Source organism: Dipodomys ordii, unplaced genomic scaffold (assembly GCF_000151885.1).
Source record: "Dipodomys ordii isolate 6190 unplaced genomic scaffold, Dord_2.0 Scaffold40, whole genome shotgun sequence".
NCBI lineage: Eukaryota > Metazoa > Chordata > Mammalia > Rodentia > Heteromyidae > Dipodomys > Dipodomys ordii.
The window spans coordinates 14,445,446-14,472,871 of NW_012267256.1; the positions used below are offsets into that span (position 1 = coordinate 14,445,446).

A 27,426-nucleotide genomic window follows, 5' to 3' on the forward strand; every position below is an offset into this window, starting at 1 on the left:
TTTCTCCTTCCCATCCTCTCCCTGCCTTCCCCACCCAATCCTCCCCCGCCCCAAAGTTGTAAAGTTGGTTTCCGACATAACGACTTGTATATCTCATTGTTGCAATGGGTCCACCTGTATCCCCATTTAAACGATTTGTTTTTCCCTTTTCCCTCCACAAATTATACCAACATCAAATACAATACACCATATTTTCTTGATCCATTCATCTACTGAGGGGCATCTAGGTTGGTTCCATATCTTAGCTATGGTGAATAATGCTGCTAGTAAGATCAATAGAAAGCCCACAGGCTGGGAGAAGATCTTCACAGGACCTCATATCGAAAATATACTTAGACTCAAAAAATTAAATCCTCCCAAAACAAATTCTCAAAGAAACAATTTTCCCATCAACAAGTGGGCTAAAGACTTAAAGAGAGACTTCTCTGAAAAGGAACTAAGAATAGCCAATAGTCACATGAAGAAATGCTCAACTTCTCTGGTCATAAATGCAAATCAAAACAACCTTGATATTCTACTGCACCCCAGTTAGAATGGCTATAATCAGAAAATCTAATAATGACAGATGCTGAAGGGGATGGGGTCAGAAGGGAACCCTACTGTATTGTTGGTGTCAACCACTAGAAGTCATTATGGAGGTTCCTCAAAAGACTCCACATAGAGCTCCTCTTTGACCCAGCAATCCCACTTCTGGGCATTTACCCAGATGATCACAAACAAGGCCATACTAAAGCTACCAGCACAATTATGTTTATTTTTGAGACAAGAGTCTTGCTAGATAGGACAGCCTGGCCTTTGGCTGAGTGCTGGGATTACAGGTATTCATCATTGCATCCAGTGTTTTATGTTTTTTGTTTTTTTGTTTTTTTCCCACCCAGTGTTTGGTTTTTTGTTTTTTTTGTTTTGTCAGTCCTGGGGCCTGAACTTTGATCCTGGGCGCTGTCCCTCAGCTCTTCAGCTCAAGGCTAGCACTCTACCACTGGAGCCACAGTACCACTTCTGGCTTTTTCTGCTTATGTGGTGCTGAGGAATTGAACCCAGGGCCTCATGCATGCAAGGCAAGCACTCTACCACTGAGCCACCTTCCCAGCCCCTACCCAGTGTTTTTAAAGTCACAAAGTAGATTTTCTCAATTTCTTAAATTGTGGCTGAGCTTTTGATTTTAAATGTAGTAACTCTTTTCCTAGCCTTAAATCTTAAAGATTTTCTATGACAAATTAAGCATTCTTAATCTGAAAATCTGAAATCCATCATAATCTGAGACTTTTCTTTTGAAGGCTGATGTAACTCCACAAATGGAACATTTCACATCTGACATCATGTGACATGTCAGAAGTAAAATATTAGGTACATTAAAAATATTGTATAAAAAGCACTTTCAAGATATTTGTGTAAGAGGCTGGGAAGGTGGCTTAGTGGTAGAGTGCTTGCCTAGCATGCATGAGGCCCTGGGTTCGATTCCTCAGCACCACATAAGCAGAAAAGGCTGGAAGTGGCACTGTGCTCAAGTGGTAGAGCTTTAGCCTTGAGTTGAAGAGCTGAGGGACAGCGCCCAGGTTTAGAGTTCAGGTACCATGACCGCCCCTCCCCCCCTACATACAAAAGATATTTGTGTAAGATGAATATGAAACATAAATGAATTTCATGTTTAGGCTTGGGTCTTTCTCCAAGATATCTTTTTTTGTATGTGTCCATGTTTTAAAGTTAAGAAAAAAAAATCAGAAATCCAAAACACTTAATCCCAAGCATTTTGAGTAAGTGATAACCAATCTGCATGTTTTTCCTGGTTCTACAGTTTTTCTACCTGGGAAGATAGATGTGTGCTATAACACTAGCTTCTTTCACTGAGATGGAATTTCATGGATTTTTCTAGTTGGGCAGGTTTTGAACTACAATCCTTCTGTTTTCAGCCTCCAAAATAGGATTATAAGCATGAGCCTGGAGAGCCTGGCTTCCTAATTTTCAATTTTCAGAATCATTTTACTTATTCCAGCTTTACATTAATTGCTTTTCCACAGAATTTTAGAATTTGCTGGTCTATTCTACAGAAAAGTCTTGCTGTTAATTTCCACAAGGATTGTATTAAACATATGTCAATTTGGAGAGAATTGATATTTTTGTTGAGTTTTCAAATTTATGTACATAGTCTACTTTTAAAAATACCTATTTTTTGCCGGGCGCTGGTGGCTCACGCCTATAATCCTAGCTACTCAGGAGGCTGAGATCTGAGGATCACGGTTCAAAGCCAGCCCGGGCAGGAGAGACCATGAGACTCCTATCTCCAATAAACCACCAGAAAACCGGAAGTGGCGCTGTAGCTCAAGTGGTAGAGCGCTCGCCTTGAGCTGAAGAGCTGAGGGACAGCGCCCAGGCCCAGAGTTCAAGCCCCATGACCGACAAAAAAAAAAAAAAATACCTATTTTTTCTTATCAGGGTTACGTAGTTTTCTAACTCAAGCCCTGTGTATACTGTTAGATATGCCTGATTTTTCTTAAAGCAGTTGGAATGGAGTAGTATTTTTAATTTGGTCTCTGTGTTGTTAGTATATGAAAATATAGTTGATTTTTTTTGTATATTTACCTTGTACTCTGCAAACTTGCTTTATTTTCTTAGTAGGTAGGTGGGTTTTGTGGTACATTTCACTGTTTTTTGGTAAATTTTTAGGGGATTTTTCTACATTGATAATCATGTTATCCGCAGGTAGGAATAATATATATGTATATACACATATACATAAATGTATATACATATATGTATATATATAAAGTAAATCATTAAATATTTATATATAAACCCATATAATATACATATGTATATATAAATGTATTATATATAATATATATCAAATAATATACACATATGCTGTGTAATTATATATATTATCTATGTACATACAATACACACATTATATTATATAGTTATGTAATATATAAAGTTCTAAATCATGAAATCTAATAATTAGTTAATAATTATAATTATATATAACATGACATATGTAATATATAACATGACACATGTAATTATATAATATGTTATAATGTAATATATAATTTAATGTATTGTACAATGTTTATGTATAATATACATTTATATAGATTATAGATTTATATAAATATATAGATTATATATTTACAAATTTACATATGAATCTATAATCTTTCAGCATGTCTGTTTATGAATACAACACATCCTAATCAATGTCACCCTTTCCCTCCTCACTCTTCCTATGTCCCAACCCACCCTTCCCCTCAAGTTACCTAGTTTCACATACCTACATTGTGTATTATGACTGCCATAACCCATTATTTCTGTCTCCATTCACTTGCCAGGAATAATTTTTTTTTTTTTGGGTCCAGTCATGGGGCCTGAACTCTGGGCCTGGGCGCTGTCCCTCAGCTCTTCAGCTCAAGGCCAACGATCTACCACTTGAGCCACAGTGCCACTTCCGGCTTTTTGCTTATGTGGTGCTGAGGAATCGAACCCAGGGCCTCATGCATGCAAGGCAAGCACTCTACCACTAGAGCCACCTTCCCAACCCCCAGGAATAATTTATGAATTTAATTTTTATGACTGTTATTTGCTTCTGCCTTATTGTATTGGGGAGAACTTTAAACACCATATGTTAAATAAGAATAATAAAAATAAACATTCTTACTCCGTCCTTATCATAGGGGAACAGCACACAGTATTTCACCAAATGTGTTAGCTATATTATTTTTTATTAAGTTAAGGGACGTCCCTTTTATTACTATTTTTCTGTTGTCTCTTTTTTTAAAGAACCAGCTCTTATCTTGGCCTGTTGGTAGAGAGCTTGCCTCGCATGCATGAGGTCCTGGGTTTGTTTCCCCAGTACCACATATACATGCATACATGCACTCCTGGAAGTGGCACAAACGCTGTTTTAGGTGCAGCAATTTTTGTCTTGTTTTTCTGTTTTCAATTTCATTTGTCTCTACGTGTGTGTGTGTGTGTGTGTGTGTGTATTTGTTTATTTGGTAGTACTGGTTGTCAGTTCAAGGTCTCTTCTTGCTAGGTAGCCTCTCTACCACTTGAGCCATATCTTCAGCCCTTTTTAAAATGTTTGCCTGTTTAAGTCCTTCTTAAGCAGCTTACTCCCCACCCCCACCCCTGTAAGTCAGCAGACTACTGCCCTCTCTCCTACACCCCCCTGCATAAGTAGGATGACAGGGGTCCCATCACTGAGTTCAATTTGTTGGTTGAACTGACTCCTAATCTTGTTTGCAGCTCACTGTGTTCTTGTTATTCCCTAAAGAAGTTTAAATCACGTTGCATCTAGTACTTTTTAAACTTTTCCTCAATACTCTATGAGTGTTTCTTTGTGTAATTAAGTAAAATTCTTTTCAAATTTTTTTTTTGTCTTTGAGATAGAGTCTCACTGTGTGGAGCAGTCTGACTTCCAACTCCTGAACCTTCTGCCTTAGATTTGTCCATTGTTAGAATTATTAAGGCTTAGAGGAGTATACTGCCTCATCATCTGATTGAAAATATTTTAAATTGCCACATAGTATGAAGATATACTGTAGACTGCTTTTTTGTTTTTGTTTTTTGTAGGTCATGGGGCTTGAACTCAGGGCCTGAGAGTTGTCCTTGAGCTCTTTTGTTCAAGGCTCTCTACCATTCGAGCCACACTGCTACTTCTAGTTTCCTGGTGGTTTGTTGGAAATTAGAATCTCAGGGACTTTCAGATCTCACCTACTGAGTAGCTAGGATTACAGGTATGAGCCACAGGTGCTCAACGCAATGCTGGCTTTTTGTGGTTAACTGGACATAAGAGTCTCACAGACTTTCCTACCCTCGCTGGTTTAGAACCCCTGAGTAGCTAGGATTATGGATATAAGCCACTAGTGCCTGGCTGTCTTTTATTCTTGACTCTGAAATAGCTCCTATTACAAATCTGTTATTTTTTCATATAACACACCCACACACCCACACACACATTTTTTTTTTACCTGAGTCCTCATCTTTTTTTTTTTTATTCACTGTTGAAGATGACTCATAGAGGTACAGCATATTTTAAAAATATCTCAATAAATCTAAGGCCAGGGCCTTGCAAACGCTAGGCAAGTTCTTTACCACTGAGCTAAATCCTCAGTTCTTCTTATTTTGAGACAGGGTTTCCCTAAAGTGTAGCCCCAGGCTAGCCTCATATTTGAGATATTCCTGCTTCAATGCTAGAATTTTCCTTCGAAGTGCTAGAATTACAGACAATCCTTGTTTTTGAAGTACAAGTTACTAGGCTTTATTTTAGCTTGCCCTTTCTTTGAGACATCATTTTGCCTTTTGTGTTTTGTCCTTGTTCATCTGGAGGTTTATTAGGGAAACAGGGGGGTAGGCATGGGTTTGATGGTCCCAAATAGTTAAAAGACATGATTAAAATATCAGAACATTACTTAATAAACAAGAATATTAATGGATTGTGCAGTGAACATCTATGTAAACTCCATCCAGGTTAGAAAATAGAACCTTGCGAGCATTCTTACCTGTCAACCATTGTACCAAGTGGTAGCTATGTCCGAATTTAAGATACGGCATACACTTTGACTCTCTCTATACCTTTATAACCTTATATATTCTTACACAACATAGTAAACATAGTAAACTTTTTTTTTCTTTTGGAACTTTTATCCCCCAACTTTTAGATCTGTAATATTGTCTACCCCAGGGGACAGTCTTGAAGGGAGGGAGTCCAAGTGTATAGAAAGGCAATGGGGAAGGAACACTATACATCTTGGCTTAATGAAGTTTTGGGACTTGGCGCTTAGTATTTTTAGGTGAACTTGAGATCTGTTTTGTACCAGGTGATGGAGCTCTATTTTCACTGTTGCTAGGACTCTAGAACTAGCTGGGAGTGTGGTTCTTTGAGATACTGCATTGGAAGCACTTGCTGACTGACCTGAGATGGTCTTGTGGAGGTCTCTTTAGGTGTCTGTTCTCTTCCTGTTCTTGTTCTTGTTAAAACATTTCTGGCTGCTTATGCTTCAGAATCCTGTGGATTGCAAAACAAAGCATTTTCTAACATAATATTTTTTTTTCTTTGCTGGTTTTTCTGTCCTTGTTTGTAAAAGGTATGGGGTTTTCATTTTAGTCTTTATTTGTATTTGTTCCTTTCTCATATTGTATCTGGAAAGCTTGAGCAAATAAGGTCTGCCTGCCTGCCTGCCTGCCTGCCTTCCTTCCTTCCTTCCTTCCTTCCTTCCTTCCTTCCTCCCTTCCCTTCCCTTCCCTTCCCTTCTCTTCCCTTCCTCCCTTTCTTTCTCCCCCTTCTCTCCCTCCTTTTCTCCCTCCCTTTCTTCCTTTCTTCCTCCCTTCCTCCCTTCTTCCCTTTCTCCCTCCTTCCTTCTTTCCTCTTTCCATCCCTCATTTCCTCCCTCCTCTTCCTCTCTTCCTTCCTTCCTTTGTCTCTCTCCCTCCCTTATTTCCCTCCTCTCTCTTCTTCCTTCCTTCCTTCCTTCCTTCCTTCCTTCCTCCCTCCCTCCCTCCCTCCCTCTCTCTCTCTGTCTCTCTCTCTTTCTTTCTTTTTTTTCTTCCTTTCTTTTTCTTTCTTGTAGTATTTTGGTGGAGATTGTGTCTAGTTTTTTCTTTTCATATTAATGATACAGAATATTCTGCAGAAAAAGACCAGAGACATAATTTTAGTTCAACTCCACAGTGCGGTTGTTTTAAAAAAGATGGGGCTACTTATCCCACAATCTGTTTATATGTGTACAAAGAAATGTCCAATTGAAGCCAAATTTCATGACCAGCCAGCAGTGCTAGTATATAATTACTGTGAATATTCCAAGACCCCAGTGATGCTTTAAACTGTGTCTTCATAGTACTCAAGTCATTCCTTTATTTGTTGTTGCTGTTTTATTTTACTTCTTGAGATCGAGTCTCACTATGTAGCCCAGAGTTGCTTAGAACTCAACTGTGTAACACAGGAGGCTGGCCTCAAATTCATGATCCTTCTGCTTCAGCCTCCCACAGTTGGGATTAAACACCACCACACCTAGCTATACTCGCCCGCACCATATACATACTTAATGACAGTAGGCTTCTCTTTGGCATTTCCACATTTCTAGCCTCATACTCTTGTGCTCTAGGGTTGTTGTTAAGTAAAATAAAGATTTATTGAACAGAAGTACTGGGGTCCCATGACAGGATCTGCAGTAACTGAAGTGTCTTCTAAGTGGCAGATGGTTTGGGAAGGATGTGTGGTGTTTGGATATTGCTGGGCCAAGGAAAGATTTTGATTCTAGACAGAAGGGAAAGGAATGGTTTCTTTCTTTCTTTCTTTCTTTTTTTGTCGGTTGTGGGGCTTGAACTCTGGGCCTGAGCACTGTCCCTCAGCTCTCCTGCTCTAGGCTAGTGCTCTACCACTTGAGCTACAGCACCACTTCCGGTTTTCTGGTTGTTTATTGGAGAGAAGAGTTTCCCGGACTTTCCTGCCCGGGCTGGCTTTGAACCAAGATCCTCAGATCTCAGCCTCCTGAGTAGCTAGGATTACAGGAGTGAGCCACCGGCCCTGGCTAGGAATGGTTTATTTCTGAGATTTTCCCATTTAGTCTTTTCTGAGTTGGGTTGTCTGTGGGTAAGTGAAATTGTGCAAAATGAAATGGGCAGATAGGAGGAGTCTGTCCATACCGTTCTAGGTTCATTAAAAAGAAATGTTGATTACAGTCCATTAAATGGACAGTGAGTTGCTGCTTGCAATTTAAAACTTACCTAGAAATCAGTGCTTCACTTCTTTTCGAAACAGCCAGGCACTGGTGGTTCATGCCTGTAATTAGCAACTCAGGTGGCTGAGATCTGAGGATGACAATTCAAAGATAGCCTGGACAGGAAAGTCCACGAGACTCTTAAACACAAATAAATTACCAAGAAAAGAGCTGCAAGCTATGGTTCAAGTGGTTGAGCGCCAGCTTTGAGCACAGAAGTTCAGAGACAGTGACCAGACCCTGAGTTCAAACCCCGTGACTCACACATACACACACATACACACACACACACAATAGACTAGGAGCAAGCTAATGGCACAATGTGGTTAGAGCATGGACTTTAAGGACAGATTTAGTTCCAAATCCTGTCTGCCATTGCTGGTTAGGTAGGTTTGTTGGCCGTCTTGGCCATCAGATACGCATGACATTCATTGCCAATGAGGCTTACATGACAGAAAGTCTGGTGTAAAGCATTAGCTATCTTTATTTATTTATTTTGAGGTTTCATGGAGTTTCTCTGCCTTCCAAACTAGAGCTCTTTGCAGAAATGGTGGAATTTACTTGGACAGGAGTTAAGAGGCAGTGTTTGTTAAGCAACAGACTAGGGAGATGAGAATTGCTTAGTTGATTTGCTCACCCTTTGGGATCAGTTTAGATGACTGTTGAGATCTGTACTGGTTTATTACAGGAGGGGAACCTGTCTGCAAGTGTCAGGCAGTGTCTTTAATGGTAGGAGGTGTGTGTGTGTGTGTGTGTGTGTGTGTGTGTGTGTGTGTGTGTGTTGGGGAGTTGTGTCTTTAATGGCAGGAGGGGTGTGTGTGTGTGTGTGTGCGTGTGGTGGGGAGTTGTGTCTTTAATGGCAGGAGGGGTGTGTGTGTGGTGGGGAGTTGGTCCTCAGCTTAATGGAAGGTCATATGGAAGGTCATATTCTCTTGTTAGAATCATTAGTCTGTCCTGTTCCATAATTTCACAATTCAGAAAAGAGATTCTATCATATTCTTATTTCCTTTTTCCCTCTCTTTCTCTTAAAGAACAACTGCCTTATGCTAAACTGCCTTATGCATAAGTGGAATTGAAGGAAATTTGAACAGAAAAGTATAGCCGTTTTATATAAAATTAAATTCATATAGTCTTTTCAACAAATGAAGCTCATGTATTAATTGTGTTTTATGCATTTACAAATAGGTAACAGTACTGTGGCTCATGCCTATAATCCCAACTAATCAGGAGGATGATATCTCTGGATCTTGGGCCAGCCCAGATAGGAAAGACCTTGAGACAACCAACAACAACAACAACAACTTTTAAAGAGTTTCAATATAATATTACTGTTACTTATTTTGGAGGGTAGATGGTGTTGGTTGTAGAGCTTTAACTTGGGGCCCTGTCACTGAGCTCTTTTTGCTCAAGGCTAGTGCTCTTTCACGTAAAGCCACAGTGCCATTTTTCAGTTTTTCTGAGTAGTTTACTGGAGATAAGAGTCTCATGGTCTTTCCTGCCCAGGCTGGCTTTGAACTGTGGTCTTCAGATCTCAGCCCCGTGACTAGCTAGGATTACAGGTGTGAGCCATCAGTACTCGGTTGAAGCACCTTCGTAAAGAAACCAAAAAAGGAACTAGTTAGTGATCGCTTCCTGTCTGTGAGACACCATTTAATTTCCACTTTAATGGCCTTCCATTTAATTTCCCCTCTCAGTTATTTTGGAGCAAGAGGTGGGGGTGGGGGGGCAATTTTAAACCTTCCTTACTTTCTGCTGTTTCTGTCCTATTTGGCCATCCTAAGGTCAAAGAACAGATCTTTTATGGACTTTATGCTGCTGAAATTAACATTCCATTTGGTTGCTGGTGGAGTTGCCATTTCGTGTGAATGTGAAAGCTGAACTCTTTCCAGCAGTTCTATACTAACCATATATTCTAGCTGGTGCTTCCCACTGCTTCAGATTCCTCAGCCAGTTCCGGAAGAAAACCCAGATGTGATGCTGGACGTAACCTGTCCTTTCCTGCAGAATCTGGACCAGATAAGCTTTCTGGAAATAGAACCTTAACACCAGACCAATGCATTTCCTCTTTTTCTTACAGATTTTGAAGCCAGCTTCATAAGGCTATTGGACAAAATAACTAATGGCTCGCGAATAGAAATCAACCAAACAGGTAAGCTGCTTTTCTGTCAATTCCTGTAAATACCTCGCTGTACATTCCTCCATTTCTCACTTTTTGGCAGAGTTTGAACTCAGTCTTGTACTTTCCCAGCAGATGCTCTACCATTTGAGCCACACCCCCCCAGTCTGTTTCTTACCCTTTTTAGTGGTATAAATAGTGTATTATGTTGAAAATTTTACTAATCACTTTGTACACCTAAGTCATTATCAGATTAGATGATGTAGAAGTACCTTTTGGGATTAACATGAAATTCCGTGAGTGAATAGTATAGTTAAACTTATTAAAATACCAGTTCAGATAAAAAGGCTTATTAGTTTCTTCTGTGTTATATGATTGTCCAGAGGTGTACATGAAGTCTTCCAATTTAAGTGGCAGTCACATGATTACCTGAAAATTGTCAGATGAATGACAAGCCAGTACCTTTTTGGGGGGCGGGGGAGGGGTGCCTGTCCTGGGGCTTGAACTGAGGTCACAGGCACTATCCCTGCGTTTTTTTGCTCAAGGCTGTTATTCTACTACTAAAGCCACAGCTCTACTTCTGACTTTTTAGAAGTTTATTGGAGGTGAGTCTCATGGATTTTCCTGCCAGGGCTGGCATTGAACCAAGATCCTAAGATCTCAGCCTCCCGAGTATTATAGCCATGAGCCACCAGTGTCTAGCCACTCTTTTTATCCTGGCTACTTGGTGCCCTGGTGTAGCATTTATGCAAAACTTCTCAAAGTCCATTTATTTATACCATCATATTAAGTTCTTACAACAGATTCTGAGTTTGTATGTACTGATACCTATTTTATTTAAAGTTTGTCTCTTAAAATTTGTACAAAAAGATGCACAAAATGTGAGAAGTCCTTCACTTCTATTCTCTTACTTTTATTTTTACTTATTTTATTATTACTGTAAAGGTGTACAGAGGGGTCATACCTGTATAGGTAATGAGTACATTTCTTTTTGAACAGTGTCACCTATTCCCAGTTCCTCTCCCCCATAAGTTATATCATTCATTTTTTACATAGTGTCTAGTGAATGTCACTGCTGCATTTGTTCACCCTTTGTTCCACCATTTCTGTGCTCTCCCTTACCCTCCCGCAAACACATAAACTTACATACAAGATAAAAGGTACAGCTATCAAAAACAGTGACCCCCAAAAACCCACAAGAAAGCAAAAATAACATAAAACCTCTTGTTTCCATTTCTTGGAGTTCTTTTGGATTAAACATCATTTTATTTAATCATATGCCCATAGCTATTGAACCTTGGTGATTCTTTCCTAAGAATATCGTCCTTTGGACTCACTTTGTGAATGTCTAGAATTCTAAATAGTTTATCATGTTCTGCTGTATTTTTTTTTCTTGTCCTTTACCGTCCTTGAGTGTTTACTTGTAGATTTATAAGAACTTTCTAATTACAACAAATACACCTCTTATTCTCTTTTGACAGTCTTCTCTAGGGATAGCCAGTGTCACAGCATTAGCTTATATGAACCCCTGTACAAACCCAACCATCAACAGGGTCATGTTTTTCGTGTTTTTCTGCAGCCAGAGTTTTTTCAGTAGCACGTGTGTCTCAGAGCTTTCCTTGCTTCAGGAACTGGTCTACCACTGTACTTCTATGGGCTTTTTGGATGAGTAATAATTGAAGTAACCACTACTTATGATTCACTTTTTGCTGTTACAAGAGACCATGGCAAGCATCCTGGGGCTGATTCTGTGGGCTATATACCCTTGTTCCACAATTTTTTGGCCTTTCTCATATGTTGGCTTCCGTGTGTGTGTGTGTGTGTGTGTGTGTGTGTGTGTGTGTGTGTGTGTGTGTGTGTGTGTGTGTCCTGTGGCTTGAACTCAGGGCCTGGGTACTGTTGCTGAGCTTCTTTTGCTCAGCCACAGCTCTATTTCCACAGCTTTTTGGTGGTGAATTGGAGCTAAGAGCCTTACAGACTTTCCTGCCTGGGCTGGCTTTGATTGTGATCTTCAGATCCTGCCTCCTAAGTAGCTAGGGTTACAAACATGAGCCATTTTCCCCTGGCCAAATTAACAACAACAACAACAAAAATCCAAATTCCCCCTCCCCCCCAAATTAAAGTCCTTTTTTAGTGATTCACAAGGCAGAATATTTTATCCTCTAGTCATATATACCATGTATCAATGGAAGTGTGGCTCAAATGGTATAGCATCAAATGAGCTAAAATGCCAGCTAGGCTAAAAGGCCTGGGGAAGTGGCGCTGTAGCTCAAGTGGTAGAGCGCTCGCCTTGAGCTGAAGAGCTGAGGGACAGCGCCCAGGCCCAGAGTTCAAGCCCCACGACTGACAAAAAAAAAAAAAAAACAATAAAAGGCCTGGGTTCAAAAAGAAAAAGAAAAAAATAAGCAAGGATGATGAAGGTCGTCCACTAATGCCATGAAATAATTTGTGGTCTTTGCATTTACTAATACTAAATTGGAATCGCTGCCAGGAATAGCATGAAGTGCCATAAGTCCCACCTTTTCCTGGGGATCTTGTTTGGCAAATAAAATGATGTATGAACACTTGTTTCAAGGGCCTAGAGAATGCAGGCTACTGGTAGACTAAGACCACCTCCAATCAGCATGATCTGAGACAATGCCCCCAGGAGGTGTGGGTGCCCATGTAGAGCCCTGTGTGCCCTGCTGTGACATTGGCAACTTAGATGGCTCGGGAGAGTTTTAATTTATTACTGTCTATTAAATTACTCTCACGGTTTATTACTGTTACAGAGGCTTGACAGTTAGTGAGTCAGCTTTTGGAGTGAAGTGTGGCTCTCAGGAATGGTATTTTGAATTCCCTTGGATGCCCTTGTCAGATTTTCCCCTTGGGATGACTTTTTGCCTTCGTTGTCTTGTGACACTTGGTTTTGTTCCTGCTGCATTTGGTTGTTTTTTTTTGTTTTTGTTTTTCTCCACTTTAAGGAACAACACTGTATTATCAGCCTGGCCTTCTGTATGGAGGAACTGTGGAACATGACTGTAGCGTCCTTCGAAGCATTGGCTATTACTTAGAAGGACTTCTTTGCCTGGCTCCATTTATGAAGCACCCGTTAAAAATAGTTCTGCGAGGAGTGACCAATGACCAAGTTGATCCTTCAGTGAGTATTGAGGCCAAACTATGTTGTGTATGGTGTAATTCCCCTTTTGTTTTAAACTTACTTTTATTTTGGAGCATGCTCTTTCTGTTATTTACCTTAAATCTGAGGTCAATGCATTCCATGAAGCAGATGAACCCAGACTTGAAAGGATCATTTTGGGGATGGTTGCTAACATTCCAGCAAGACACCTTCCATTGTTATGTCTAGGAACCTTCACAACAGGTGCTGGCCATTTCATCATGCCTGACATGAAAGATGGCTCTGTTTGTCTGTATTGCGGGAATGAAGAGTTTCTAAGGTCACGTGAGAGCTCAGGCTAGGAGGCAGCAGATCAAAGGTTTAAGTAGGAAATCATATCTCTTGGCAATGCCACAGTGTAATCGTTACTTATGCAGGTTTCAGTCATGAACTCAAGGCCTTTCTTTGTCTTAGGAATTTTCAGAGTTAGACAAAAAGGCCTAAGGGTAGGAGAGGAATATGTGAGCTTTGATAGATTATGGGTACTGGCAGGCTTTTTATCAAGCATACTAATTTTCGTATATATATATATATATATATATATATATATATATATATATGGGGACAATAGTTTAATATCCAACTACAGTTTTCGTCTTAGCCCCCACAGTTGATTTTGTGACAGTCTTAGACATCTCTTAGGGAGGTCCAGAGAAGGTATTGGAAAGCTGATGGCCCTGAAGTCCTGAAGGAAGAGGTAATCTTGTTTTTACCACTGTGGACACATGCCATAACCCATAAAATGGATAGCTTCTGAGGTCACTTGTGAAGTGTAGTTCTCCTAACTGAGAAGGATCTTTAGTGACGTAGTGAGCAGCCCCAAGGTAAAACTGTTGGTCTTTACCCAGATACCCACTAAAGTCTAAACACAGTTAATATGTTCTTAAGGCAGTAGAAAAGTTACTTCTAAATTCTTGGAAACTCAGTTGAGTAAACTCTTCCTCCTAGAATACAGTGAAATAGCTGAAATTTTTATCCTTAGAGGAATGTTGCATGAGTGGTTCAGAATTTTAAATTAACTGATTGCTTTTTCCCCTTGGCATTTTCTAGACAGTTCTAGGAAATGAGCCCTTTGATTAGAAGTGATATGGTCAAGTTGAGATTGCACTTTTAGATTGCACTTCTTTTTATTTTTTTGCAATTTTTTTATTGTGATTAAATGATTACATAAATTTCACAAATTTCATAGTATTATGGGATAGTGGTACTTAAAGTCACAAACACATTCTAACCGCCATGGGGCAAATTGTCTCTATTGTGGTCTATAAAGTTTATCAGTTCTATGAGCTTTCACAATACAGTTATTTCTTTCACATCAGGTGACATGTACATTCCTTTTGTTTAATGTCAGCTGTTCCCTCTTTCCCACTCATTCCCTCCCTCCCATTGCTGCCATTGAGTTGCTTAGTTCGTTTTGATCAATGTCCAGAACAGCTGATGGGTCTTGCTGTTGTATGTTTTCCATTTCCCTCTGGTTCTGTGTCTTCCTTCTAGTTTCCCTCCGATGTGCACATATATACCCTATATGCGGTCAGCAGCTTGGGGTCATTTAGTATGCACTTCTTTTTAGATCCACTTTCAGATTGCAAGGAGGGAAAGTACCTTCCGTGATGGGAAAACGGTAGCACAGTGTATCTCAGTTTTATTTTCTTTTTCTATGATGGCTGATAATGTTAAAAAATTGGTTTTGATTAGCAGTTAAACAGGTTTTTTTTAAAAAAAAAACATGTTTTACATGTTCACAGTGAGTGTTTTATGCACAATATTAAAAAACAAGTCAGTTTTTATTGCCATCTGCTTTTATTATTACATGACTAAAATGATCATGAGTACCTGGCTGTAGCCTAGGTTAAACTAAACATGCCCTTGGACTTCCCCTGCCTCTAGAAATAGAAATAATAAAGATCAGACTGGTGGTGTGGCTAGATAAAGAACATAGCATCTTCATCCTGTGCCATTTTCATTTCAAGCTTTCTTTGTATGGTTTCCCTGTCAGTTCATGTCCCCAGCTCCTCTCTTCATAAATGGATGAATACCAGGATTGATTCTGACCCTAGAGCTTCATTCAATAGTATGGGCAGCTGTAAACACAGCTGGGGAGCTAATAAGGCTGATTTTCCCTGGGCCCTGATAGGAGTATAAGAACAGTGCTGAGTACCAGTATCCCAGTCCATTTTACCTTGCTTACTTTGCTATAACAAACTACCTGAGACTAGCTAATGTATAAAGCAGGGAGGTTCTTTTCTGTATTCCTTTTTTTTCTTCTTCTTTTATAGTGGGGATTGAACTCATTCATGATCTTGCACTTGTTGGACAAATACTGTGCCAACTGAGTCATCCTCCTAGTCTAAGATTTATTTCTTATAGTTCTAGAGGCTAGGAATTCTCCCAGAATCTGGTGAAAGCCTTTGTGCTGTGTCTTGATGTAGTACCTGGATTTCACAGTGGTGAGATAGAGCATCCTTTTTATCAAATGCATCCTCTGATCAGGAGCCCACTCCCAAGATAATCACCTTTATCCTCATGACTTAATGACATCTTAAAGGTCCTACATCTTAAAAGTGTTATACTGGCAAATATAGTTTAGCATGAATTTTGGAGCAGACCTTCAAACTGTAGGGTTGCTAGAGGAAGGAGATCCACAATCAGTAATGCAGTTGAGGGTAATTGTGTGGAGATTGAGTTAACAACACATTTTAGATTGTTGCACACAGGTTATATACGGACAGGATATGATGTTCAAGCAAGGATGAAATTGCTTAATGTTGCATCAGAATGCAGCATTGAAATCTTAACCTTGATTCAAATAAAAATCTTGAATAAGTTTTCCTAGTCACTATCCCTGCCGCAACTGACCAATCCTGAGCACGTTCTTAGGGTTTTATGAGTTTATTTTTATGATACTGTTTTATTTTCTGATATCAGAAAATTTACTTATAACTTGTCTTCTGTCCTAAAGCCTTGTTGCATTATCATCTATTGAATCAGCCTCCCGGAGTTGTTGCCAGCTTGGCGACAATCTAAGCTTAAAGCCCTTATTGTATAGACAAGGAAATTCAGGTAGTTGTGAGTTTCATGTTTGAGACCAAGCAGTGAGTTAGTGGCAGAGCCAGGAGGACTGGGCTTCTCCTGGGACCCTCTTGCTCATTTTACCTTTCCTCGCTGCCCCTAGTAGGTCAGGCTCATAGGCTTCAAAGGGAATGGCTCATTCCTTAGTGAGCAGGTATGGGAGTAATTCTCTTTCCTGTGTGTAGCTGAGCAATATTTATGGGCTTGTTAGGTATATATGATGTGAATGTCATTTGCACACCCTATGAGGATCCACAGGTGACTAGGGAAGACCTAGAAACTGGGAAAGACATAACAGAAGCAGGTGGCGTGGTCTGAATGAAGTTGGGGGGGGGGGTCCTGTGCTTCTTCATGTACTTTGAGGTTTGTCTTAGCCCCATCCACCCGTACATTCATGTAGAAATACCACCTACACCTGGCTGGATTCACCTTGAATATTTTATTTGGTTTGCATAGGCTCATTGTGCCCCCAGCTCTAAACATTAAAAGGCCATCTTAGAAAAAGAGGAATTAGGGAAGAAAATGAGAATGAACAAGGGCCAGGTTAGTTTTCTGTGTGAGTTCGGCAGTTTTTCCCATGTTGCATATAGTGCCCCCAGTGACTTTAAGATAGTGCAGGTCCCCGTGATCAGTGAGGAACGCCAGGCTGATAGCGCCCCCTTCCCCTCCTGGCTTGTAAACTTGTAGATCTACTCAAAAGCAGAGCCGTTGTAAGCCAGCTCTCTTTTCCTCTTAGCAAACTGTGGTTGCTAAGCCTCACTTGCTCCTTGGACTGTATAACACTTTAAACTTTCTTACTTCTTTCCTGAACTAATTTCTAGGTTGATGTTCTTAAGGCAACAGCACTCCCTTTGTTGAAACAGTTTGGGATTGATGGAGAATCGTTTGAGCTAAAGGTATGAACTGCTGGCTTTCTGTATAAGTATCAAACATTTCTCATGAACTCATTTGGAAGAGTTGTGACTGTGTGTGTGTGTGTGTGTGAGAGAGAGAGAGAGAGAGAGAGAGAGAGAGAGAGAGAGATTTGAAGTCACTGTTTATCAGAAGTCCCAGAACACCCACAAAGCTTACCAACCAGACACTACTGATTTCCAACTAAAGGCGACCTTTTAGTAATGACTGTAGTAGCCAACAGTCATGTTACACTTACTTTGTGGTAGGTGCTGCTATGAGCATTTCCCATGGACTTAATTCCTGCCTTCCTCTTCACAATTCTCGAGCAGCAAGAACTGTGATCCCACGGCCTCTCTGACCTAAATCATCTGTGCAACTAAAGTCCAGGAGCTTGCAGTATTTCTCAAACCTTATACAAGTATTTTAAACATCTATTAACTATTTATTGTTATCTTTAAGTAGTGTACAAAGGAGTTGCTGTTTAACAAAGCAGGTTTGGTTTTTGTTATTGTTGATCGTGGGGCCAGAACTCTGGGCCTGGACGCTGTCCCTCAGCTCTTCAGCTTAAGGCTAGCGCTCAACCACTTGAGCCATAGCACCACTTCTGGCTTTTTCTGCTTATGTGGTGCTGAGGAATTGAAACCAGGGCCTCATGCATGCAAGGCAAGCACTCTACCACTCTGCTACCTTCCCAGCCCTTAACAAAGCAGTTTATGAATACAGTAGATGTATTTTTAAAATTTGTTTTGTTTTGTTAGTCCTGGGGCTTGAACCTGGGGGCTGGGCACTGTCCCAGAGCTCTTTTTGGTCAAGGCTAGCTCTCTATCACTTTGAGCCACAGCACTACTTCCATGAATACGATATATAAAATTGATCAGTATCACACTTTTCAATATTCTCACCCATTTCTCCCCTACCTACCCTTTCCCTCACTTTTCTTAATTTTGTAGGATATACATTAGATTTTGTCTGCATTTTCCCTCTCTTTTCTTCATTCATCTGCCCCCCCCATCTCTTTATTATCGAAAGGAAAGGAATAAAGCAATCAAGTATGGTGATACTGGACATCTCTTTTTCATTTTATTTTTTTGTGCTGGTCCTAAAGCTTGAACTCAGGGTCTGGGCGCTGTCCCTGAGCTTTTCTTTTTAAACTCAAGGCTAGCATTCTATCACTTGAGCCACAGCTCCATTTCCAGCTTTTTCATGGCTAATTGAAGATAAGAATTTCATGAACTCAGCTCCCTAGGCTGGTTTAGAACTGTGATCCTCAGATCTCAGCCTCCTGAATAGCTAGGATTACAGGCGTGAGCCACAGACACCAGCTCATTTTATAATTTTAAATAGAAGAAATTAGATTTAAATAGAAGAAAAAATTTTGGGATAATACAGAGTTTTAGTAGATGCGAAGTTTGCATAAGAAGATAATAACGGATTTCCAGTGGTTAAGAAATGAGATCAGCTGACAAACTAGGATCCTAGAACAGACCCAGGTAGTGAAGTGGCCTGTTTCTGTAGGTAAAGAGGAAGCCACTTTGATCTGCTCCCTCTTGTCACTGACTTTAGATGCTACAGACTTTGAAGGGCTTAAGATGAAGAAGTCAGGTGCCGGTGGCTCACTCCTGTAATCCTAGCTACTCAGGAGGCTGAGATCTGAGGATTGCAGTTCAAAGCCAGTCTGGGCAGGAAAGTCCCTGAGACTCTTCTCTCCAATTCACCACCACAAAACAGGAAATGGCGCTGTGGCTCAAGTGGTAGAGCGCTTGCCTTGAGCTGAAGAGCTCAGGAACAGCGCCCAGGCCCAGAGTTCAAGCCCCATGACCCACAAAACAACAACAACAAACATGTGAAGAAGAGCCATGGAGAAAACCTTCCCCAGTTTGGCACCTGGGGACTTCACTTTGCTCCCGCTGTGTCTTTGTCTAGCCAGTTTCTTCACCTCCGCCTCTCCCATTTTATGCAGATTGTACGACGTGGAATGCCTCCCGGAGGAGGCGGCGAAGTGATTTTCTCTTGTCCTGTAAGGAAGGTTCTGAAGCCTGTTCAGCTCACGGATCCAGGAAAAATCAAACGAATTAGAGGAATGGCGTATCCTTACATGGGTTTAGATTTCTCATTCTTTTCTGCCTCACTTAGATCAGAATGACTTACTTAACGGCTTTATTTCTTCCTAGGACGGTTAAATTTGAGACAATAATGGAAACATTTTTGAAACAGTGAGATTGTAACTATTAGTTGAATATAATGCTTTATTATTATTATTGGTGTGTGTGTTAATCCTGGGGCTTGAACTCCACCTGGGTACTGAGCTTTTGTACTCAAGGGTAGTGCTCTACCACTTGAACCACAGTTCTGCGTCTTGCTTTTTTTGTGGTTAATTAAAGCTAAGAGTCTCACGGACTTTTCTGCCTGAGCTGGTTTTGAATCTTAGCCCTCAGATCTCAGCCTCCTGAATGGTTAGCATTATAGATAAAAGCCACCGATGCCCGGCACAGTGCTTGTATTTTTATGCTTTAGTATGACTAGGTTGATTCGTTCTTTTTCTCCTATCAGTATGTTATCTGGAGCTAGGCTTTTAACTTTTTCTTTGCCTTATAGTTCGAGAGAGCACTTATTGACATAAAAATGAAACTTGTAACTAGACACCAACCAGTAACTCATGCCTATAATCCTAGCTATTCAGGAGACTCAGATCCAGAGGATCTCAGTTTGAGGCTTGCCCTGGCACAAAAGTTTGTAGAATTCATTTCCAGTTAACCAGCAAAAAGCAAGGCTGGAGGAATGACTCCAGGGTTAGAGTGCCAGCTATGAGCAAGTAAACCAGGTGAGAACTGCGGCCTACGGTCAAACCCTGGTGTTGCCAGAAAGAAAAGAAAAGAAAAGACAGCACCACAACGGTATCAAGAAAACATAAAATGAGAGAGAGGGGGGAGAGAGTATATCATCAAATCTACAGGAATATAGAATAAACTTGCCTGGATGTGTTCTCTGCATGGCTGTCTTGGGACTTACCTCAAGTCTCGGCCCTGTAGGAAGGTAGGGGAGATTGCGGGCAGGTTGAGAAGTGGCGCTTGTCCTGGGCCCCCCAGATGACTTCCTCAGGTGATACTCTTGCTAGTATTCTTTGCAGCTGGAACAGTTTATGGAGAAGACTACGAAGTAATAGAAATGCAATGAGACTAGATGTGTATTTTGTAAACCAAATACGCCATTTCTACAGATCTGTGTCAGTCACTTACAGGTGGATCTCGTGATTGCTGCCTTAGGTCCACCGTCCAGGGAACCTCCATATCCAACATAGTTCGTCACCATGTGTTTTCCATTTTTCACAATCACTTGCCCAAAATGCTAGTTGTTTTTGTTTTTTTTTTTTAAAAATCACAGTCCCATAGGTTCTCCTGGAGGCTACCATATTGGGGTAACTGTGTGCTCTTTGTTCCAAGTCTTGTGAACGATCCTTTGAGAGCATCCTCAAGGCTGTCTTGGGGGCTTTATAGAGGGGTGCCTAGAAACTGGAAGACTGGTAGCCTGGCCCTGTAGGTGCAGCTTTGTCGCTCCCTGATTCCTCCTGGCTGTATAATTGGAGCCTTGCATCTGCAGGAGACCAGCCAGGTCAGTCTACATCCCTCCCTTCTGAGCCCTGGATGGAATACCTGAACCATCCCTGGTGCCTCTCTCACTGGTAGAAGCTTCCTCTCTGCTTGCCAGGAAAGTCAACATGCCACACTTGCTCAGTCTCCTGTCTAGAGGCCCAATGTTCCAACTACTGGTCAGCAGAGCTGCACTATTAAACAAGCACCTCAAAGGAATGTGGGCTGAATTAGCACGTTCCCTGCCAAGTTTGGAGCCTGGGGGGGCAGTGGGATGGGGGTGGGGGGAAGCTGCCTTTGGAAAAGACTTCACTTTTGTCCTTTTTCTTTCTTTCTTTTTGGTGTAAGGCTGCTTGACTGTTGGACTGAGCTTGGTGGCCTTTCTTCGTCTTCTTTTTTTCCCCTCCTCTAAGAGGGCTCAAGTTGGGAGAAGTGTGGTTTTAACCGAATCTCCCTCGTCCCCTCCCCTCCCAGTCGAAGACTGACTGGCAGAGTCTAGAGGGAGTTGGTGTTGGCTGCTGGCTGTGATTGCACAGTAGTTACCTTTTATTGAATGCCACCCACTCTGATCCTCCCTTATTGCCTAATGGGGCTGAGAGGGGGAGGGAGGGAGGGAAGAGGAAAGAACATTCTGTGTTAGTTTTGTGGTGCTGTCCCCGAGCTCACGATCCCATGTGTAAGAGTTAAATGATGAAGCCAGAATATAGGTTTTACATTTTTCTCTTTAGTACTAGGGTTTGGACATAGCTGCTCAGGTATTCTACCAGGTGAACTGTGTCCTCCTCCCCCATCCTTTTTTTACTTTTAGCTATTCTCTGGATAGGGTTTCAGATTTTGCCTGGGGTTGGCTGGCTGGCCTTGGGCTGTAGTCCTACCTGTGGCTTACTATGTAAGTAGGGACTACAGGTAAGAAACACCTGGCCCAGCTTGTTTGTTGAGATGGGGTCTTGTTAACTGTGCACAGGCTGACCTCAAACTGCGGTCCTTCTAGCCATCCCCTCCAGAGCAGCTGGAATTTTTTTTTCCTGCCATTCCTAGGGCTTGAACTTGGGGCCTATGTCTCTGTCTCTGAGCTTCTTTTGCTGAAGGCTAATGCTCTACTACTTGAGTCACAGCTCTACTGTCCTTTTTTTGTGTGTGTCGGTGATTAATTCGAGATAAGAGTCTCGTGGACTTTTCTGCCCAGGGCTGGCTTCAGACCATCCTTTGAACGATCCTCAGGTCTCAGCCTCCTGAATGGTTAGGATTACAGGCGTGAATCACCAATGCCCAGTTGGAATATGTATTTTGAAGCCAAATCGTTTGAATTTTGAGCAAGTAACTTAGCTCTGCAACCCACAGGCTTACTTTAGATTAAACCCTGGAACTAGGAATCATGACCCTTACCATAGGCCTGTTCCACATATAAAATAAAGTGATAATAATATACGTAAAAGAATTTTGAGGGGGGGCTGGGAAGGTGGCTCAATGGTAAAGCGCTTGCCTTGCATGCATGAGGCCCTGGGTTTGATTCCTTAGCACCACATAAGCAGAAAAAAAAAGCCGGAAGTGGCGCTGTGGCTTAAGTGGTAGAGCGCTAACCTTGAGCTGAAGAGCTGAGGGACAGCGCCCAGGCCCAGAGTTCAGGCCCCACGACCGGACCCAAAAAAAAAATTTTTTTTTTGAGAGCCATAAATGTGATTGATTATGATAATGGCATCTCTTGTGCTATCTTGAGGAAAGTGGGCAATGTCAGGCCGAGAGGTACCCACTCAGTCCAAAGCATCTGAGACCCAGGACTGTTTGTCTAAACTGCCTGTGGTCAAAAGTACAATTTGGTGGTGATGTAACCGAGCTCTTGTGTATTGAAAAATTCTTTGCTCTTTCCCCATTGCAGTTTTGTCCTTTTGAGTCAAGTCAAATATTTATTGAGCATTTCTGAGTATAAAAGTAGGAGCATCAGAGTTAGGGATGCAGCAGTCAAGCCGCTGTCCTTATGGAGTGTGTGGTGTCTTTCAGAGCAAGAACGAGGTGTGTGTAGGGGAAGGGAGACGTGCGGTAAGTTCAAGTGGAGATTGTAGTGAGAGGTGAGAGGGCTTCAGGGGAAAGAGGAGGAATTCGAGGTTGGAAGAAGAGGGGAAGATAGTTGAGGTGGGAGAATTTGGTAAAGCTGAACAGGTGGAAGGAGCTAAGGATACCAAATCAAATAAAGATATCAGGGGACAAATGCTGTGTAGTCCACAGCGGGCTGGCAAGATGGAGGAGGGTCGCTGGCCTCTGGGACACTCACTCAGCTTGCGAAGGGTTCGGGATGTGATGCTTAGTCAAGTTCCTTGTACAACAGTTTTGTTTCTCAGCTTAAGTGAAAAGTGTTCTTCATCGTAATCCTCCAGCATTTGTGCTGCGGTGGGAAGATCACACAGACACACTTGCGGTGTGTGGGTCTGTATAGGGAGAGAGGGAAGGTCACTTTTTGGTATTTTTTCATGTAGCCATCTCTTGATCATATAACACATTGCACACTGAAAGTGCACAGTCCTTTTTTTTTTAAATTTAGCATGTGTTGTTGCTTTCAAGTATAATAATTTCTATCTCCTCAAACACTTGTGCCCAGTAATTTCCTCCTTTTCTCAGGTGCCATATAGTAGAAGTGCTAGTAATTATCATTCTTCCTCACCATAAGTTAGCAGGTGGAGGAGTCTGTATTACCCACAAGTGGAGTGATGCTTAAATAATAGGAAATAGGCTCTGAGTCGGGGTGGGGGAGGGAGAAACTGTTTAGAACTTTGTAACAGTAACCACCTTGATCTTTGACTAAATGTTAGCACACCAGGAGACAGGCAGGTTCCGCCCAGGGAAGAGTATATCCTAGCTTTAGGTTCTTATTGAAGGGCTTCGTGCATGTAGCCACAGAAATGGACAGGGAATAGAGAGGTGTTCTTGCATGTGGTACCTTTAAAGGAAGATACCTGCAGAAAGAGGCAAGTGTCTCCGTGCCTTCTCCGTTGGACAATCTCTAGAGAAAGGAAATATGGGTAGGAAGTTAGGGTCCACGTTGAAGAATCTTGAATTTAAACTTTCCATTCTCATTTAGATTTTTTTTTTCCTTACTATGAGCATGTGGGCCTTGGATAATAATGGGAAAAGTTGAGAGTGAGAATGTAGCTTAGTGGTAGAGCGCTTGCCTAGCATGCATGAATCCCTAGGTTCAATTCCTCAGTACCACATAAACAAAAAAAAGCCAGAAGTGGCGCTGTGGCTCAAGTGGTAGAAGTGCTAGCCTTGAGCAAAAAGAAGCTCAAGAACAGTGCTCAGGTCTTGAGTTCAAGTCCCAGGACTGGCAAAAAAATAAAAAAGTTGAGTGATGGTACTAGAAAGTTAAGCAATTACATATAGCTGGAATCGTATGGAATTCTAAGTCCTGGTTTGTGTTGATAGTTTGACAAATCCTTGCCAGCTTCTCTGCTTGAGGTCCAAGCAACGTTATATCCTTAACTCTAGGCTACAGGTACTCGGTGCGTGTGTCGCCTCAAATGGCCAACCGCATCGTGGAGTCTGCAAGGAGCATCCTCAACAAGTTCATACCTGATATCTATATTTACACAGACCACATGAAGGGACTCAACTCTGGGAAGTAAGTATCTGAATTTTAGAATTTACTTCATGCGCCTTATTCTACTTGAAGGTAAAACTACCAGCTCCAAGGGTGGGCTACAGAGGAAGAATGATTTCAGAAATAAATTTCCTTCTGACTTGTTGCTGTAGTCACCAATAGGCATTTTTTGAGTGCTGTCACATGGAAAGTGTCCCAGTGGCTGGCACTGGGTTAGATCTTGAGTTGTGGACAATTAAAACCTACCTATTAATAAACAATGTCTTTACTTTAAATCCCATTTGTCCTCTGTTCCAAGAAGAGAAAAAAAATTGCTGTTACCTAATGCAAATTAACTTCCCACTGTATCTGTGGGAATATGTATATGTAGAGGAAGTTGCTCTTGCAGATTTGAGTTTGGTTTTGTTAAAACTTTTGCTAACCTGTAGACCAAAATTGGATGTGGTGGCGCACACTTCCAGTCATACCACTTGCGAGACTGAGGCGTGAAGATGGTGAGTTCAAGATTACCCCAAACCGTAACAGCAAAGCAAACGAACAAAAACTAAGTAGAAGTTTAAATAAACTTCTAACATGTATCATCTCCAGCACTGGAAATATTAGAAAATTAAGACCATTGTAAATAAGAAAAATTAAAACAAAAATAGAAGAACTTGGTGATCTATCTAATGCAAATGTCTGTTTTAGACTGAGCTTATTATGTATTTAGGATTGAGATATTAGAGAGCAATTAAAATCATGTTCGTTACTTAAAAAAGTGTTCCAACTATAGAAAAATGGGAGGAATAGTACAGTAAAACACTTGTGTATTTTTCTGTTGTTTGGGCTTAACAATTTATATTTGGCCACATTCGTGGATTTTTCTTTGTGGGTTTTGTTTTAATTTTTTGTGAAATCATTCTCAGGTAAGTAATGACATCTTTTTTTTTTAATGTTTTGAATTTGAAGTTGTTAGTTTTATCTCTGAACAGTAAGACTCCCAGAGTCTGAGGTTAGTTCTTATGAGTTAGCAAGAAGGTCAGAGTAAGGGTGAGATTCTTTAATTCCTATTTTTTGCATGAAGAATAGGACATGAATCTTTCTCTTTTTCTATTTCTCCCTTCTTTAACTTAAACCTTTGCTAAAACTTTCAAAAAAAAAAAGAAGAAGAAAAATGAAGGCGGGGAGGAGTATTGAGTGAGTGGGAATCTTTGACCTTTGGGGCCCAATAGAAAGATAAAGGTGATTTCAGACACATGGTGGTGACTCAGAGTCCAAAGCAACAGAAAAGAGGTACCAGAGGTTACAGTTGGGAAAGGATTTGTGTGCAAAGCTAGCCCTTCCTGTGGGGATTAGAAAGGTCAGGGAAGAGCCCATACCTTTGACTTAAACATCAATAGTCTTTTTCTCATTTGTTCATAGATGGTACTAATGCTTGCATCCTCATGGTTATTGTACATATGAAGCAATCCTGAATGTAAGCTAACAGTATGATTTCTGGCACATAGTGGATGCTACAGAAATGGTGCCTGCAAATCTAACCTTGGCTTTACCCTGCCTTTTTGGCTTTGGGTCTAGAATTAATTAATGTGTCAACTATTTTCTATAGAGGAGATTACAGAAGGTTGAGGCAGCGTAGGTTACAGTAGAAGCTGCTGTCTGACGGGTCAGATCTTGATAAAGGTTCCCTTTCTGTCTGATCGCTATCCTTACCAAAAAGTGGGCAGGACTGAAGCAGAGCAGGCCAGGAGGCCTCGCTGCCTGCCACCAACTGGTGTGGCTTTTTATAGTGCCAGTGACTCAGCGACCCTAGCACACGATCAAGTTTCATACTTGCTGATGGTGAGTGGAAATCTTAACACAAGGGTCAAAGTGTACAATGAGAAATGATGTAGACTTGTGGGCCATTAACTCTATGCACCATTGAAAAATTACATAGAAAAACCAACGCATGATGTAAGTTTGTGCTTGGTTTGTAATTACGAAGTAGCTGCTCACCATCTGGTCACCCTGTTGATGTTACTTCATCATGTCCTACTGGTTGTCGGGTTGGAGGGAGGGAGAAGGGTTTGTAGGACAAGTGGCGTCAACTTTGCATCTCTCTTGAGTGTGCCTTATACAGCAGGCTGTATTTCCAGTGTAAACTAGGGGGCAGTCTGGTAAGGCTTAATATAACCTTAGGATATATAGCCTTAGGATAAAATGCCATCCAAAAGATGTCTGTCTTTGATTTCTGCCTGCTGGTATATGTGCTGTACCTACTCAGCATCTGAACCTTTGTGTCTGCAGATCTCCAGGCTTTGGGTTGTCACTGGTTGCTGAGACCACCAATGGCACCTTCCTCAGTGCTGAACTCGCCTCCAACCCCCAGGGTCAGGGAGCAGCAGTGCTTCCAGAGGACCTCGGGAGGAACTGTGCCCAGCTGCTGCTGGAAGAAATCTACAGGGTATGTCCTAAGCCGCTTCCTAGGTGCTGGAAAAGGAACAACCAGGAAAAAGCTATCGGAAGTCTGTCATTCTTATTCCTCTCCAAAGACTTAACCTGTGCCTGTGCATGCAACACTTTAATTAGTTGATTGAATTGCTCAAGAAGAAGGCATCCAGTCCCTCTTGGGTTGGGATCTAGAGCAGATACGTGGTGATGAATGGGGGAACAGAGGAAAGAACTAGAACAGATGGGAATGAAGGTTAAAAAGAAAAATCTAGGCGTTGGAGGCATGGCCCAGGTGGTAAAACGATAGCCAGTGAGCAGAAGCGTTAGATGAAGAGTTCAAATCCTGGGATGAAAAATAAAATAAAACAGCTCCTCCCCCTGTCCCCATCCTCCACTAGCCCTCCAAAGCAACCTCCAAAAAGAAGTAGGTGAGCTGGACACTGGTGGCTCACACCTGTAATCCTAGCTACTCAAGAGGCTGAGATCTGAAGATCACAGTTCAAAGCCAGTCTGGGCAGGAAAGTGCATGAGACTCTTATCGCCAATTAACTGACCAGAAAACTGGAAGTAGAGTTGTAGCTCTAAGTGATAAAGTGTTAGTCCTGACGGTAATAAAAACTCAGGGATAGCACCCAGTGCTGAGTTCAAGCAAGAAGCAGGTGAGATGATCCCTCACGAGAGAGGGTACCATCTCCCTGTTTTACTAGTTGCTGCCATACGTATCCTTGCCTTCAGCCTCTGTGTGTGTGTGTGTGTGTGTGTGTGTGTGTGTGTGTGTGTGTGTGTGTGTGTACTGGGCCTTTGAACAATCAGGACTTCTCACTCTTGCTCAGCTTTTTAACTCATGGCTGAGGTTCTGTCACTTGAGCTTTGCTATTTTG

At 41.4% G+C, this 27,426-nt stretch overlaps 1 protein-coding gene across 2 annotated transcripts in view; it reads left to right on the forward strand.

Annotated features, from left to right (window-relative positions):
- Nucleotides 1-27,426, forward strand: part of Rcl1 (RNA terminal phosphate cyclase-like 1) — a 49,867-nt gene that overhangs the window by 5,824 nt on the left and 16,617 nt on the right. For both annotated transcript variants that reach the window (XM_013018477.1, XM_013018478.1), the window contains exons 2-7: nucleotides 9,796-9,867; nucleotides 12,798-12,973; nucleotides 16,882-16,956; nucleotides 18,915-19,039; nucleotides 24,029-24,154; nucleotides 26,402-26,558. In XM_013018477.1, coding sequence (XP_012873931.1) covers nucleotides 9,796-9,867; nucleotides 12,798-12,973; nucleotides 16,882-16,956; nucleotides 18,915-19,039; nucleotides 24,029-24,154; nucleotides 26,402-26,558 — 731 coding nt within the window. The remainder of the gene's footprint in view (nucleotides 1-9,795; nucleotides 9,868-12,797; nucleotides 12,974-16,881; nucleotides 16,957-18,914; nucleotides 19,040-24,028; nucleotides 24,155-26,401; nucleotides 26,559-27,426) is intronic.